Source organism: Aptenodytes forsteri, unplaced genomic scaffold (genome assembly GCF_000699145.1).
Source record: "Aptenodytes forsteri isolate BGI_AS27 unplaced genomic scaffold, ASM69914v1 Scaffold119, whole genome shotgun sequence".
Taxonomy (NCBI): Eukaryota; Metazoa; Chordata; class Aves; order Sphenisciformes; family Spheniscidae; genus Aptenodytes; species Aptenodytes forsteri.
The window spans coordinates 9,146,499-9,163,066 of NW_008796165.1; the positions used below are offsets into that span (position 1 = coordinate 9,146,499).

General features: G+C 40.3%; 2 protein-coding genes across 3 annotated transcripts; one reads left to right on the forward strand and one right to left on the reverse strand.

Annotated features, from left to right (window-relative positions):
- Positions 1-597: 597 nt before the first annotated feature.
- CPT2 (carnitine palmitoyltransferase 2) lies at positions 598-6,425 on the forward strand. Its single transcript, XM_009287488.1, has 4 exons — positions 598-704; positions 818-924; positions 3,126-4,430; positions 5,403-6,425. Exons 1-4 carry the CDS (start codon positions 598-600, stop codon positions 5,732-5,734), a joined length of 1,851 nt encoding a protein of 616 aa, XP_009285763.1. The 3' UTR covers positions 5,735-6,425.
- Positions 6,426-9,243: 2,818 nt separating this feature from the next.
- On the reverse strand, positions 9,244-16,555 carry CUNH1orf123 (chromosome unknown C1orf123 homolog). 2 transcript variants are annotated; one of them, XM_009287382.1, is made up of 9 exons: positions 16,494-16,555; positions 16,329-16,412; positions 15,667-15,723; positions 14,817-14,898; positions 14,620-14,676; positions 14,286-14,317; positions 13,763-13,840; positions 10,326-10,391; positions 9,244-9,489 (listed from the first exon to the last, which is right to left on the reverse strand). In XM_009287382.1, the coding sequence occupies exons 1-9, from the start codon at positions 16,497-16,499 to the stop codon at positions 9,412-9,414; spliced, it is 540 nt and encodes a 179-aa protein (XP_009285657.1). In that variant the 5' UTR covers positions 16,500-16,555; the 3' UTR covers positions 9,244-9,411. The 2 variants fall into 2 exon arrangements, with proteins under 2 accessions (XP_009285657.1, XP_009285658.1); XM_009287383.1 differs by lacking the exon at positions 14,620-14,676.
- Positions 16,556-16,568: the final 13 nt, after the last annotated feature.

Sequence of the window (16,568 nt, forward strand, 5' to 3'; positions counted from 1 at the left end):
GGTGGATGCCCCGTCCCTGGAAACATTCAAGGTCAGGTTGGACGGGGCTCTGAGCAACCTGATCTAGTTGAAGATGTCCCTGCCCACGGCAGGGGGGTTGGACTAGATGACCTTTAAAGGTCCCTTCCAACCCAAACTATTCTGTGATTCTATGAAGAAGAGCATTTCCATGTTTAGGCTGAGAAACAGATGACAAAGATACTGTTTAGGAAATTTGCAAGAAAGGGTTGATGTTCAGCACCAAGCAGTGAGGGGAAGTCCCGATGCAGGGGTGGCTACTGAACTAAACCTTCCTTCTATATAGCTGCTGCTCCTTGCAACAGTTCACGTCATTGTATTCCCTGTAAGGTATTAAGACCCTTCACTGCAATACCTTTGTAACAAGAACAGTCGAGTTGTTTTTCTACCTTGTTTTCCAAGAACCTTATGCTGTGATGACATATGTCCATCTATTCCCTTTCTTCTCATCTTCCAGAAGAAACTTTTGAGCTGTTTGGATAATATGGGGTATAAGGAAGGATAGGGAAGAGGGGAGGCAGAGAGTTTCTTACTGTGTAAGAAACTCGGGCTTCATTAGTACCATTGCTCATAAAATGCATGTCTCTCTGTTCCCCTTCCTTCAGACTGCCGGTTCCCAAATTAGAAGATACAATTAGGAGATATCTGAATGCCCAGAAACCGCTTTTAAATGATGACCAATTCAGGTATGGGCAAACAAGATACTCGTATTGCAGTATCATGTGCTGCCTCAAAGCCAAGTGTTACATATAAAAAATATGACTTGTGACAGCATTTTGACTCTTATTGATTGCTGTAGGAAAACTGAAGAACTTGCTCATCACTTTCAAAAGGGAATTGGAAGAGAGCTGCACGAGCAACTGGTTGCTCAAGACAATCAGAACAAGCATACTAGTTACATCACAGGTATGTTGGCCTACTGGATATAGAAGGAGTCTGTAGATCATCATGCTTGATAACAGACAGCTCATAATGCTACAAATAAAATAGGCTGAAGCTTAAGTTCTGTACTCCATAAACTTGGAATAACATGCTGTGAATACTACCTGTGACTGTATTTGAGCAAATTACAAGTCTCTGGTAGAAAGAAGAATGCCCATCATCTAACTTGTATATATACCAGAATACTGGATAGATGGATATTGGAGAAACGGTATTTTTTCATGAGTTAGTGTATTTAAATTTGAGTTTACAGGGTTTATCTTTTTTCTTTTTACATTGCTATCTATTTATGTTTAGGTTAATAGAGGCGCTTCACTGTTAACTCCCTTAAGGAAACTAAAGCAATCATTTTCAAATAATTCCAAGTTATTTAGCAATAAAACTGAACTCTGAGGGGGGGTCAGAGAATATGACTAAGCTTCGGGAGGCAGGAGTGGTCAGTGCTCTGGACTTAAAACCCCCCAAAACTAAAAACCATGTTCTTTTAAAGAGCAAAAGAAAAGGAGTGACAGAAAGAGGAAGGTGAGAATAAAGAAAAATTAAGAGAGGGAGAACATACATATAGTTTTTTTATTGTTCTTCCTTATTATTGCTTCCGCTGACTTCCAAATACAAGTGTCTGCTTATGAAAGTATTGGATGGATAGCAACAGAGGTAGAAATACTCAGATACCTATGGAAGTAGAAGTTTGCATGTTGCCCAGCGAATACACTTCTATCCTTGCTATCTGTTGAGACTGCTTATAAGGGTGTTAGCTACCACAAATTCTGTAGAGAATACCAGATTATTTCACAAAAGCTGCTGTTCAGTTTGTTATCTTTTACTTTCCATTCACTTTGAACAACATCTGGGGTTTTAACTGGTGGCTTTATGGTGTTTGTCAACACTAACCAGCATGCTGCTTTGTGTCTGTGAACTGTGGGGTGTTTGTATTCCTTTTTGTTTAGTTATTATTTTTCAGGCCTCATAAAAGACCTGTTCCACTTGAAATTGGTTTCTGAAAGTATGTATAATTGCCTCCACCCTGGACTTTCAAGTCCAAAGTTAAAGGGCTATGTGATGATGACAGATGTGGTCTTAAAACTGTAGGTGAATGGTAGTTACTCACCTGTGAGGACCTGAAATTAAGATTGTAACTTAGGTCCTTGAGTTACCCATTGCCCTTCTTACAGCCCAGTTAGAAGGGTCTACCTGGGACCAATCCAGGCTTGAAATAATAATTTTTAATACATCAGCTGCCTTGAGATGAAGTTGGTGTGCACTTGCTTCCTTTGTCTGCATCTAGTCAGTGTGCAATACCAGAGCTTGCCGAGTTTGAAGTTTTTAATGATGATGAAATAGAACCTACCTAAAAAATCCCTTCTCTGCCTATGCCCCCTGGATTTTCATTTACTCATAGGCAGGTGTAAAGGAGCTATGATTGATTCCCTTGGTTTTGGCAAGCACAAAACCTTTGGATCACACTCATGCTTCTTGATCTAAAAGACCTGTGGGTATCAAATGTAATTCTGCTTTCCGAAGTCAGTTCTGGGCCTGGAAGAATAACCGTACGGTCCCCTCTAACCTCGTCTTTTTGCCAGCTTGAGAGACTGGTGGTAATGCATCGGTATCAAGAGTTTTGCCCTGTGCTGATCATTTTAGTGGATAGAAAGAGGAAGGAGGTGGAAATGTAAGACAGCAAATGTAGATGGAGGAATGCTGGCAGGAATGAGGGAAACACTGGATCAGAAATAAAGGTGGTTCTAAAGAGAAGCATGCCCTCAGTGACAGAGAGTTGCAGAAATTAATAGCTTAAAGGCATGTTCCACTCCAAATGTGAGGTGTGCACCAAAATATAGTGCTGGGGAGCTGCATTGTATGTCGCAGGAGTTACGGTTTATCACTGAGCCATATAGAAAACATGGAAATTGGCCCTTGTTGCTGATGACACTGACACTCTGATATGGATCACTCCAAATACAGTATTTTTACAATTAGTCAACAGTACCTTTCTTCATAATTGGAGGTTGGGAGAATCCCTGGGGGACTTACTACATATGTTTGTCTTGTTTGTACGCACTTCAAGAGGTGTTTATTCGTGATCACATATTGACTATGTGAACCTCTGGTCTGACTTGGTAAGCTGCTCTTATGTTCTGACCTATTTTTCAACTCTCCATTTTCAGGTCCCTGGTTTGACATGTACCTAAAAGCACGTGAACCTGTTGTTTTGAATTTTAATGCATTTATGTCTTTTAATCCTGATCCGAAATCTGAATATAACGATCAGCTCATACGAGCTACGAACATGACTGTTTCTGCTGTACGTTTTATGAAGACCTTCAGGGCTGGTTATCTTGAACCAGAAGTTTTTCACCTCAATCCGGAAAAAAGTGACACTCAGATCTTTAAAAAAATTATCCGATTTGTGCCTTCTTCACTTTCTTGGTTTGGTGCCTACATGGTCAATGCGTACCCCCTAGATATGTCTCAGTACTTCAGGCTTTTCAATTCTACGCGGCTGCCTAAACTCAACAGAGATGAGCTTTATACAGATGAAAAGGCAAAACATTTACTGGTACTGAGAAATGGGAATTTTTATGTATTTGATGTTATTGATAGAGACGGAAATATGTTGAAACCTTCAGAAATACAAGCGCACTTGAAATACATCCTTAGTGACAACAGTCCAGCCCCAGCCTTCCCTCTTGGCTACCTCTCCAGTGAAAACCGAGATACGTGGGCATTGCTGAGAAAGAATCTACTGGATAATGGCAATGAAGAAGCTCTTCAGAAAGTAGACTCTGCGGTATTTTGTTTAAGTTTAGATGATTTTCCCATTAAAGACTTTGTGCACTTGTCCCACACTATGTTGCATGGAGATGGTGCTAACCGCTGGTATGACAAATCCTTTAATCTTATCATAACTAAGGATGGCACTGCAGGAATTAATTTTGAACATTCCTGGGGAGATGGTGTGGCTGTGCTCAGGTTCCAGAATGAGGTTTTTAAAGATAGCACCAAGGCACCAGCCATCAGCCCCCAGTCCCAGCCTGCTTCAGTAGACTCTTCTAGAGCAGTACAGAAACTTGACTTTAAGCTGAATGATGCCTTAAAAGCAGGAATTACCAAAGCCAAACAGAAATTTGATGCCAGTGTAGAAGCACTGTCTCTTAATATGATTCAGTTCCGTGAAGGGGGCAAGGACCTTCTAAAGCAGAAGAAGGTAAGTCCAGATGCTGTGGCTCAGCTTGCCTTCCAGATGGCTTTCCTTCGACAATACAATCAGACTGTTGCTACATATGAGTCTTGTAGTACTGCAGCTTTCAAACATGGTCGTACAGAAACTATACGTCCTGCCTCTATCCATACAAAGAAATGTTCGGAAGCTTTTGTCAGGGAACTGTCCAAACATAGCACAGAAGAGCTTCAGAAGTTGATAGTGGAGTGCTCAAAATACCATGGCCATTTGACAAAAGAAGCTGCTATGGGTAAGTAGGAATATATCAAACACTCTTGCTTTTGCACTAAAATGTCTATTAAAGTTGCTGTAAATGTTTACTTCACAACTAAATAATTTAATTTTGATGGAGGTCTAATGTTAATGTAAACTTGACAAAAACAGTAGCAGAAGGCTGCAGTTTAAAATGCATTCTCTAAGACTTGTTTCTTGATGGAGGAGAATGCCTCTGTGCTTCCCACTTCACTGTTAATGTGTGGAGAATTTTTTATACTTTAGTTTTTGTCTTTATAGCAGCTGGGCTATTAGAAAATTTGATAAATACCTAGTGCATGTTGTACTCCCCAAGGCAGCCAAGAACTTTGGCTTTATGTCCGAGGAGTTCCTACCTTATCCCTGCAGGGGATAAAAGCTTTAACAACTTCCAAATCAAACTGATTCTTTGGCTGTGCTACTCCTGGTATTTTTCTAAATGCTTTCTTTTGAATTGTCCTTCCCAGAAGCATAACTTGTTTTATTGCTTCAGTAAAATTGACTGTTGAACATTACCCCATAGAGTCTAAGATTTGCCTCCTTTTGTTGATGCAAGATCCTCTTCCTCTTTAGATTCATGAATTTTAAGAAAGCTTTTCTGTTTTAAACAACCTGGATATGTTCAGGTAAATAGTTAATCAAAGAATGCGATGTATTATTAAAATTGTCTTGTTGTTAACAAGATGTTAACAACAAGATGTTGCTAACAATGTTAACATTGCACTTTTGTTTACTATCATGATTCCTGGTTGAGGCTAGCAGTACAGCAAGCCCTCATTCCCTAGGATACATGCATTAGAAGTGCAGAATGTCTGGGTTCTGAAAAATTATTCCTGCTAATATGAAAGTAAAACCCAGTTCTATAGACCTCCTCTTTTATGGCTGAAAAACAATGTGATGTCAAAATAAGTGAGTTTACTTCCCACAAAAATTAGTCATCTCTCTAATACTTGTTATTTTATTTTAACAGGTCAGGGATTTGACCGACATCTCTTTGGCTTGCGCTATTTAGCCTTATCCAAAGATATTGCACTGCCTGATTTCTATCAAGACCAAGCCTATGCTCGGCTTAATCACAACATCATTTCTACAAGCACATTGTTAAGCCCAGCTGTGCAATTAGGAGGGTTTGGCCCAGTGGTGTCTGATGGTTTTGGAGTAGGATATCAGGTACATAACGATTGGATAGGTTGCAATGTTTCTTCTTACCCAACTAGGAATGGTAAAGAATTCCTTCAGTGTATATACAAGTCACTAGAAGATATCTTTAATGTTTTAAAGGGCAAGAAAATGAGTAGTTAGACATAAAAATGTTGGAACACTTTACAGTTGCAGTACAAAATGCAGACTATGTCTAATTGGCATACTAATCAGTGTTCAAGGTGGCTGAGACTGCCCAGCTTAATTGGCTTCATTTATCTTCATTGAACTTGAATACTGTTAGATTCACTATGAAATTTGTATCTATTTTAAAGAAATTAAGTACAGACATTGAATGCATGTTTCAGGAAATACAAACATTCACAATGTCAAAATTAAGTAACAGACCCATCTGTTCCAACAGATCCATGTGTTCTTAAAACACATTATTTAAAATAAAAAGCATTGTTACCGAGTTTGTGAACTTGGAACATCTGTGTTCCATGAGTGTTCAGACAGACAACAGCACTGTGATACCACTCTTAAACTGTTTGATTTTAAAAAGTATGCACAATAATTTTAAATATGAAAGAGTGGTTACATTTGCACTCTTGCAGTAAGCTTCCTTACTAACTTGTCACACTTACTTTTCTCTAATTTAAACTTGAATTGATACCAGAACTGATTGTGCCTCAACTGCTTGAAGCCTTTCCACTGTAACAGCTTTTTGAGAAACAAAAAATGAAGTGGGAGGCTTTAAGTAACCTGCAATCACCAACTGTGTTGTTAAATTGACTGGAAGAGACTGTATTGTAATAAAGCTATCTATTAATAACCACAAAGTTATTTTATTGTCATATCGAAATAATACAGCATGGGTAGTCCCTTTATCAATAGCTCGTGTTTCTTATAAAGGTTGAAAAGAATACTACTGAAAGCATGCTGCAGTGTTGGCTCTCCCCTTCCATACATGAAGTCTGTCCAGTAATCTGCTTTTGTTTTGCTACGTAAACCTGTGCTCTTGTGTCTTAAAAAAGAAAAATCACTGAACTTTATCTCTTGGGGTTCTCTTTTTCCAAACATCCTCTTACTGTGGAAAAGTAACCTCAACAGAACATTTTCCTGTTTCCTCCTTGTTCTATCAGCTAGAACTTTTGATGTCACTTATTGTAGTAAATTTCATAGAATCATACAATCATTAAGGTTGGAAAGGACCTCTAAGATCATCGAGTCCAACCATCAACCCAACACCACCATGCTCCCTAAACCATGTCCCTAAGCGCCTCATCTACATGTCTTTTAAATACTTCCAGGGATGGTGACTCAACCACTTCCCTGGGCAGCCTGTTCCAATGCTTGACAGCCCTTTCGGTGAAGAAATTTTTCCTCGTGTCCAATCTAAACCTCCCCTGGAGCAACTTGAGGCCATTTCCTCTTGTCCTATCGCTTGTTACTTGGGAGAAGAGACCGACACCCACCTTGCTACAACCTCCTTTCGGGTAGTTGTAGAGAGCGATGAGGTCTCCCCTCAGCCTCCTCTTCTCCAGGCTAAACAACCCCAGTTCCCTCAGCCGCTCCTCATAAGACTTGTTCTCCAGACCCTTCACCAGCTTCGTTGCCCTTCTCTGGACACGCTCCAGCACCTCAATGTCCTTCTTGTAGTGAGGGGCCCAAAACTGAACACAGTATTTGAGGTGCGGCCTCACCAGTGCCGAGTACAGGGGGACGATCGCTTCCCTACTCCTGCTGGCCACACTATTTCTGATACGGGCCAGGATGCCATTGGCCGCTTTGGCCACCTGGGCACGCTGCCGGCTCATGTCCAGCTGGCTGTCAACCAGCACCCCCAGGTCCTTTTCCTCCAGGCAGCTTGCCAGCCACTCTTCCCCAAGCCTGTAGCATTGCATGGGGTTGTTGTGGCTGAAGTGCAGGACCCGGCACTTGAATCTCATACCGTTGGCCTCAGCCCATCGATCCAGCCTGTCCAGGTCCCTCTGCAGAGCCTTCCTACCCTCGAGCAGATCAATGCTCCTGCCCAACTTGGTGTCATCTGCAAACTTACTGAGGGTGCACTCAATCCCCTCATCCAGATCATTGATAAAGATATTGAACAAGACCGGCCCCAAAACTGAGCCCTGGGGAACACCGCTGCCAGAGTCGTAGTGCCTAGAGCTGCATCTTTAATGCATTGGGGCTCATTGCAGAAGTTCTGAAGACTTAAGACTTATCAGAACTCTCTGAAGGGATTGCAGGAGAGCTTGAGCATAAACATCAATAAAACTTAGCGGTGCTGTGAAGGCGAGATGAAACTGATGCAGACAGTTGCTTGTGTGCTGTTCACAACTGGGACTCTGCCAGCTACAAAGTGGGTGGTAGCAAAAGGGGAAGGGGCCTTTGTCAGTCAAGAAGTCAAAGGTGCTCAAAGTTGCTGGGATTACAACACAGATGCCCTGTGCATGAGATACCCCTTTTTGCACAAAATTCGTTATGGTATGTATAACCTGAACTCCTCTGCCTTCTAAACCCTGACATCTTCCACTCTGTTTTTCTTCTGGGAAGATGAGTCTTTCTCTGGAGCTGAATAGCACAGTAGCGCTTGCTTCTGCAGCTCTGTGTAAAACTAATGCAGCTCATGTCTTTCAGCACAGCCCACCGTGACCCTGACAACGAAATACATTGGCAGAACATAAAGCCTGAGCATGTTGGTTGGGTGTGACAGATGAGGTTCAGAGGCTCAGAAACCTACTTGCCTTTACTCCTCCTTTGGATATCTTAGCTTCTGGGTTCTCCCAGTGTCTTTTTTCTTCATCACGTAAGCGTAAGCAATACCGTATCTTGAAGCATGAACTGCAAGTTCTAGGAAAGGGAGAGGCGTGCTTTAAATATGTAAGCCCAACGGCTTATAAACTTTTCCTAGTCAGGGCTGTTTCCTCTGCAGCCTGTAATGTGCTGTTCTCTTTTCCAGTTGAAAAGGATTATTTTAAAACATAACCATGATTGTTCTTGCTCATTTAAACAAAGAAAGGAAGGTGATCATTTGGGGGGATGAAGGAGATAATCTATCATGAAACACTAATCGGACCAAAAGCCTTTGAATGAAAGTCACTAAAGAAGGTTTTGGGGTTTCCATTTTTGGTTGGCTTTGTTTTTTTTTTTAAATACCAGAACAGCTGGCAAGATTGTGAGCACACTTGCCATGAAGTAGAAAGTCTGCCTTTAACTAGAAATGAGTGAGGTTTAGTTAATGACACACTCAGATTTTCAGATGTAACAGCTATGTGTAAGTGTCAATAGCAGTCAAGCTTATTAAGTGTTCTCAGTAAACTCACCTCAGTGTCTTTACCGAACTGGCAGAAAGCTATTAAAGACATACCTTTTCGCTTGAACAGTTAACACAGTCCCTTTAATCAGAGCCATTTCCCGATGATAGGAATGGTGAGTGAAAAGACCTTACTTGCTTATGTTAGAGAATCAAATGTGGGTACCTCTTGGTGATAGGCTATTAAAAACTTTAAGGCAGTAAGTTGTCTAAGTAGTTACTGTTGATACAGTAGTTAAGCTACAGTCCATCACAACCATACATATTCCCAAAAAAGACAACATTAAGAAAATGGCACAGTTCAGTCAAGTGTATATACGATTTTCAGTTTGTACTGAGGCCATCTCAAAAGTGCTCTGTGGAAAATATTTTATTAGTTCGTCCTGGGAACAGTAAGTACAACTTAGGTTTCCACTTCTCAAGTACAGCCATGTGAAAAGTAACTCCGAGGAAACTGCATCTCTGATGGTTACAGCCCCTTCATCAATAAGCATGTAAACATTTATTAGGGGTATGAACTTTAGCATTTTACAAATTTATGGGTAACTTCATAGATTCCAACAGATTCCTTTGTTTTTTCATCATAGTCATTCCAGTCCTATAGGAAATAAGATTTCACAGTATTAGTCACAGAGGATAGAATGCAACAGTGTCTAAAACACAGACTGGAATTCAAACTGAAACTAAGCCTTACTCAAAGTTTGGGTCTTAGAGTTCTGTGGAAAGCACTGTGCAGTCACTAAGCTAAGTTCTGATATCCGAGAGAAGCAAGAGCACTGGCCTGAAATTAAATGGGCTTCAGTCTCAGTGTTTGAACAATGGTATTTTTTTTTTTTCATATGTAGTCCACAGCCTGTAGTGGACAAGATGGCAACCACGGCAGATGAAAGGATTATCTATCATTTACAACACCCTAGTCAGGTGGGTAAGCAGACAAGCAGATCCCTGCCAAGTAGGATACCAGGGAACAGATTTGACCTTGAGATTCTTGCTCACAGCCAAGGAAGATTTGCAATGCTGGAGTCATTATCCTGAGCTTTGAAGGACAGTGTCTTTCTATTACTTTTTAATATCTCTCTGCACAGGAAAAAGTGCAGGCATCTTCCTAGAAAAATCAGTTCACCACTCTGAATAGCCCCAGCCATTTAGTATTCCAGGTGTTTGCTCTCTGGAATTCCTAAGTGACTTAGAAGAAAAGTTGCATTTCTACCTTTGTCAGCTACTAAGCTATCAAATGAATACTTTAAAATGACGCTGTTAGTAATGCTGGTTGTTCGTAGTTGATTTAGTTTCCCTCTCCAGCTATGACCTTCCTGTGCCTACATGAAAGAGCAAAACTAGTCTCTTGAATGTGCAGGGTGTGTATTTTGGACTAGCGACTTAGGGAAAGAAAGCTAGATAATTAGATTTACTAATGAAACTAAGACAACATACCTTTTCTAACAAGTTTATGTCATTGAAAGGTGTGCCAGATTCTGCACCTTCAGCGGCAAACCCTGCCTGCAAACACATTTGCAGTAAGTTTTTAAGAATAAGTTGTACCAAGAAAATAATAAATATCATAATTGAAACATGTTTAAAGAAAGTAACTCAGCACAAACTTCTATCGTATTTCTTTTAAATTAGGTAGAAAGAATGGTCAAGCTCTTTCCTGGTTAAGGGTCAGTATAAGATTGTGACCCTGTTTGTGAATTGGGAAAATTCAATCTAAGCAACCACAGCGTAAAATGAGGGAACACTGCTCCTCTGTTTTTCCTGCCAAAAAAGGTATTTCCAAGTATTCTAGATAACGTTAAACCTGGGTTTCTAAGTTTATATAGCAGCATCCAACTACTAATAGCTTTAATTTGTGTTCAGAATCCATACAGGCATTATGTATAAAATAGCCTCATAATAAACTTACACTGCAAGAAAACAATAGAAAGAAAATGTGGGAAAGGGTTAATAGTTTTGGCTTAAATATCACCAGAATCCACTCTAGAGAAGGAGCAGCCTGTATTGGATTTGGGTACAGAAGCAACTAGCAAGCTTTACATGAAAAGGAGGATCAGCTGGCTGAATGAACAGATTAGTATACCCAAACAATCATTTCAAAAGGGAGAGTTCTCCATTGTTGTTACTGCTGCTGTTTTTAAAGAGTTGAAGGAAAGGGTAACAATAGCACTAGGAAGGAAATAGCGTATCAGTGGGGTATAGCACAAGAACAAGGTGTTCTGTTTTACCTTCTATAGGAACAGCTCTCTCATTTTAGGGTTCACAGTTATCAAGCTGTAAATTAAGTTTTATTAGTTTTAAAAGTAAAATTAAAAATCTCAGCCACCTCTGTAGCATACAGGAAGGTTTCTTACATTGCCATTTCTAACTACAGAAATTAAGTGGCTAAAAAGCAAAGGTACCTTATTCCTGATTTTCTGCAAGGGATCTACACTTGCATTTTTGATAAAGAAATCCCCACTAGTGCCAGTCAGACATTTAACTGTGTAAGAATGTGTGAACTAAGCCACATGATTTTAAAATATTTCGGGATTTGAATGGAAGGTTAAGCACTTGGGAGTAAAATAAACCACAGAGTGTGGCAGATGTAACAACAGGAGAGCTATCAGCAAGGCTCAGTGTGAATATGGCCTTTATATAATTGTCAGAAGCCCATCTCAAGGGAACTGCTAGGGGCGGAGAGGAAGATCAGCATCATGGGACAAAAATGCTGAGCTGCAGTATAGAACAAACAATCAAAAAATAAAAGAAGCCCTGCTTTTGCCACCTGGAGATATTCACCAGCCCTCCAAGGAAAAAGAAGCCATGTGACTGGAATTACAAGCTTCTGTACCAGACACTCAGTGGGACTTGCATTCTTACAGCTTTGGCGTCAGAGCAGAAACTCGTTTAATCTCTGCAGAAGGGAGCTGGGACATGCAGTGACTTGTCTGCTCTCTGCTGACAGGCAAAGGACCAACAGCTAAAGCATAAACACACACACCCCAAAGAAGCAAAAGTGCCTATTGACTTTACAACACAGTGAATTGTCACAGTTTTGTTACCAATGAAACTATCAGTTATGCCACAAAGCGAAGAAGCTTAAGAAGGTTTAAGAGAAATTTTATAAAGAAACCTCCATTTTTTAGTTGAAGCATTCACTTGAGGGACAAGGACAGGAAAGGAGCTGAACTATCCTCAAGTAAAGCCAAAAATTATATATCAGATTTGCAGTAGATGTATCTACTTAAGCACATTAAACAAGAAAAGTAACTAGGGGAAAAAAATTGTGCTTGCCCATTATTAGAACACACGAGTACCTAGTTTGAATTTGTTGCTACTACTAGATAGAAAAAGAGGGTTTATATCAGAGAATCAAAGGACACTTTCTCCTCTTTCAGACTCCAATCATTTTTTTGAGAAAACTACTATAATTTAAATAAGACATGCAAGCATTGAGCCACTCTAAATTGACTTCAGGTATGGTTGTATTATGTCTATCAAAAATACAAAGAAAATAGAGTAATGCTATGGCCAATCCTGTTCGGTGCTAATCAAAAGCCAGATCTAAGGTTGTGGAGAAGCCAGGCTGGCTTAGATCATGTCAAATATAAAGCAGTTTATAGAATTGTTTGGAACTGCAGAAGTGTATATATTTACTCATTTAGGCATCAGAAAATTCACTGAAATACCTGCTCAGGGATTCAAGTGTACTCTCCAATAGAGTGCACAGACCAAACTTTGAGAATATTAAATTAAAAGCTTTATTACAGCTGTGAAGTCTTTGTTCTGCAGATAAAAATAAAATTGACAGCTAGGATGCAGAGCTATAAACATCTACATTTTATAGTCTCATAGATTTTTCTTGAAGTGCAAGTTCCTAGGTCTGGCTAGACCTAGGAACTTCCTTTCGAACAGGAATGAACTAATAACCATTCTGTTCCTCGAAAAGGTAGGCTTCATTTTAAATAAATAAAGAGAACCTCCTGCAGCACACTGCAGTGGTGATTTTATTTATACCAAATTCTTTGTAGGATCAGCTTTTTTGGTCTGTTTCTTACCATAGTGTCAGTCTGAGGGAAGGATAAGACAGGTTTATATTTGTCAGTCTATTTACACCTAATCCGACTGGAATAATAGGTTAAATATAGTAGGGAGTTAGCTTGCATACAGCACGACCATGCACAAGCAAATGAATCACTGAAGACTGGCTTGGACCTGAAGAAATCCTTTAACTCTGAACCTTGAGGTGTGCTTTGCAACACTCTTGTAACTGCTGTTGATCTTTGCCTTGATCAGTCTTTGTCTGATCAAGTTTCAAATGGAAAAATGCCAATATTCATTTCCTATGGCTTTGGTGATGTCAAGTCTCAAAGAAAATTCTTTTTTTTTTTAGAGGCCATATACTGAAGACTGTTCATAACCTGAACTTCATCTACTCTCTGTAACATCCCAAGAAGCAAAGTGGCGCTCTCCTGAATGTGGCTGTCTAATTATGCACTTTCACAATTCCCCTTTAGGAAAGACTCCCTTTTGCAACAACCTGAGCAATGAAGACCTTTCAGATGAATTCCAGTGAGCAGTGCCGAGTCACCTGTAAGGCAATTTGAATATGACTCCAGGGTGTGTTTAATTTTAGATTTTACTGGCACAAAGAATACCAGAGTTGTTAGTGTTAGCTGCTTGGGTTTTTTGTTTGGGGTGTTTTTTTGTTTGTTTGTTTGTTTTTTTTTTTTTTTGAGTCAAATGACGTAAAAGAATGAACTGTGGAGAGGATGGAAAACCGGGGAGGCCTAGGACATTCCAGGAAGAGCAGTACATTTCAAATAGTGTGTATTTTATCACTCTAGAGTCTATAAGAAGTGCTCTTAAAAACTGAGAAACAAATAAGAACTCACCTGTGGTTGAAAGTCAACGGGTTCCAGACCTCGGCATTCAAATTCCACTATCGTTTTGAATTTCTCACTGTCTTCAGCCTATAATTGAGTCAGAGTACCATTAGTTTTCTTCTAATAGGGAAACAGTGACAAGCATTAGTCTAGGAATGAATTGCTTTAAAGGCAGTACTATCAACTCTGATGTCCCAAGTGACAGCAAAATCCTAGGGCTCATTTAATAGGTATTCCAACAGGGATTTCTTAATCTGCCACAAAGAAGCCTTCAAAAGGAAACTAATACGGGCGTTACAGAATCACCTCCAATTTGAGTGATACGGTTTTGTGTTTTGCTTATGAAATGTATCACGGATTATTCTACGCTTGAGACTGTGTGCAGCAGCCTACAAGAGACAATTTGCTATCAGAGGAGAATACCAGCTTTTTGTGTTCTTGAAAGCGGAATGTGATGATAAAGCAAAACCTCAAAATATTATTAAGGCTTATTTATCTTTCACTTGTTATATAAAAGAGAAAACAAACTTACATTGTAAGGTTTGATTGTCTGACTTAAAATATCTAAAAAAAAAAAAAAAATCAGAAGTGTTAAAGTGAGTGGCATTATGTCTTCAGTTTTATTCATCACAAACCAAGCACCAGCTTCTTTTTTTGAAGAAATTTCCTTATACAAAGTAAAAGAAACAAAGTAACCAAGCAGTTCCTGCAGTTGGCCCTCAAAAGGTAGAATTCAATTCTTCTCACTTCTCCTGAGAAGTTCACATTACACCATTTTGTTACCCTAACAATGGAAAAAAATTTGCATGCTTTTGTAAAGTGACATCACGGGTATGAGTTTTGTTCATGCAGAAACCTGAACTCACCCAGAGGTCTTGCTGTCTCCTTCATAAGCATGATGACAAGTATGTACCTGTTGTGAACTCAAGCACCAGTGTACAAGGAAAAAAATTCCTGGTGAATGCTCTTTACAAACAGTGTCAAGCAAAAATGGGGACTAAAAAATAAACTTAGGAGAAAAAGTGTAAAATGGATGATGTCTCTCAAATTTCTAAGCACATACCAATGGAGTTCTCCCTGGAGCACAGCTTGCATTTCTGCACCATAGTGGCACTTCCTCTGCCTCCTTTCAGGGGAGCACTGTCCTAAAAACCATGACAATAGAGACATCATTTTTAACTGCACTCTAGCTGAGCCACTGGAAACCTCTGCAAAGGTAAAGTAGTTTTTACAACAATGGTCTTAAACTTTAACTTTTTAAAAATATTGCAATGAGAAGGCTTTTTTTAAACTAGAGAGATCTATAATTCAGAAAGCTGTGATTATCAAAGAATAATTCTGTTCTAGACTTAAAATAGTTAATAATGGATAGTTATGTCTTGTCCATATATGCATGTTCCATTAATTCCTCAAAATACATTCTTACCATTCAGTAGTATGCAACAAAGAGGGATGATTATTCCTGAAAACAGAACCTTCTCTTATCCCTGACAAATTTTATCCTGCTTTTTTCAGTTTCTAAATGCTAATTTAGCATGCTTAACTCACCTTGAATTACCTAAACTTCTCCAAAAAGATTCCATCAGAGAAATATGCTACAGGCACAACCTTATTCTGGTATCACTTCAAAATTTGTTTTCAAATGGTATTTTTACAGAAAGGCAGCTTTTCAAAGCAGCTGTAAATACTTTCTCACCAACAGTCACCATTCCAATGGCATATTTCAATTAAGTCTCCAAATATTTTTTTTAATACGGAATATGACAGCATTTCCTGAATGCATACAGCTATTAAAATACTACCTCATCTAAAGTGCAAGTCATCACATCCCTGACACCAATATCGCTTGTATGTAAGAGGCAGGTTTGTTTTCTCATTTTTGTTCTGATGCAGGTTACAACAGGGAAACATACCATCAATCGCAGATACTGCCATTTTTCAGAAACTTCACTACAGTTCCCACATTTCAGCTGAAAAATAAATATAAACCAGAGAATTTAAAGCTGTCAATAATCAGGGATTAAAAAGCTGAAGGAGCTGATGTGAGCCCCCCAGAATCAAACGCCATCGTTTCACAGCGGAGAGGAGCCAGAGGCAGATATGAGGTGCTGTCTATCCCGACAAGCCCATGAGCTGACTCGACCTGGCGGGTATGCCTGCCGCAGAGGGTCTGCCCTTCGGTGCGTTGGATGGAAAGCGTGTTACAAAAGCACGGTCACGAAATAAAAGTTACCTGCCAATGGATATTGGATTACCAACCACCTCACCAATGGAGGCACTGACCAACACTCGAACTTAAGACTTTTCATTATTGCAAACTAATGTATAATGTCATGCATGTATTAATGAATACATATCCGTATACTTAGACCACCACGTTCGTTGCTCCTGTAGCAGCCTGCTTGCACTGTGTGGAAAAACCCCACATTGCATTTTAAGCCGAGTGATGTGACATTCAACACCACAGGCCTTCATCGCCAGGTGCCCCGCTGGACAGTCTAACAGGCTCTTAACACCGAGAACGGCCTCTCCCAGCTCCCGAAGACCCCGAGGCCGCCGCCGCCGCCCGCCGCACCTTGAGGTACCAGCGGAAGTCCTCCCCCTCGGCCCGCAGGCGGGTGATGTTCTCCAGCGTGGCGCGCAGCTGCAGCCCGATCCTCTGCAAGGCAAGAGGCAGCGAGAGAGGCCGTCAGCTCAGCTCAGCTCAGCTCAGCTCGGCCCGGCCGCGGCTCCTACCTACCCCCATGGCTTCGCAGGGTGCCCGGCAGCTCACGGGGCCGCGAAGGCGATCGGGACTCCCCTGACGGCTGACGGC

What these genes read in the sequence shown, in the direction of transcription:
- CPT2 (XM_009287488.1), top strand. Translation starts at nt 598, where the DNA reads ATGTCTCTCTGTTCCCCTTCCTTCAGACTGCCGGTTCCCAAATTAGAA. An exon ending in TTAAATGATGACCAATTCAG is followed by an intron (nt 705 to 817) that starts GTATGGGCAAAC and finishes TGATTGCTGTAG; the next exon opens with GAAAACTGAAGAACTTGCTC. An exon ending in GACAAAAGAAGCTGCTATGG is followed by an intron (nt 4,431 to 5,402) that starts GTAAGTAGGAAT and finishes TTATTTTAACAG; the next exon opens with GTCAGGGATTTGACCGACAT.
- CUNH1orf123 (XM_009287382.1), bottom strand. An exon ending in GGCAGTATCTGCGATTGATG is followed by an intron (nt 14,899 to 15,666) that starts GTATGTTTCCCT and finishes CATGGTTTTTAG; the next exon opens with GACAGTGCTCCCCTGAAAGG. An exon ending in CCGTTGACTTTCAACCACAG is followed by an intron (nt 10,392 to 13,762) that starts GTGAGTTCTTAT and finishes ATGTGTTTGCAG; the next exon opens with GCAGGGTTTGCCGCTGAAGG.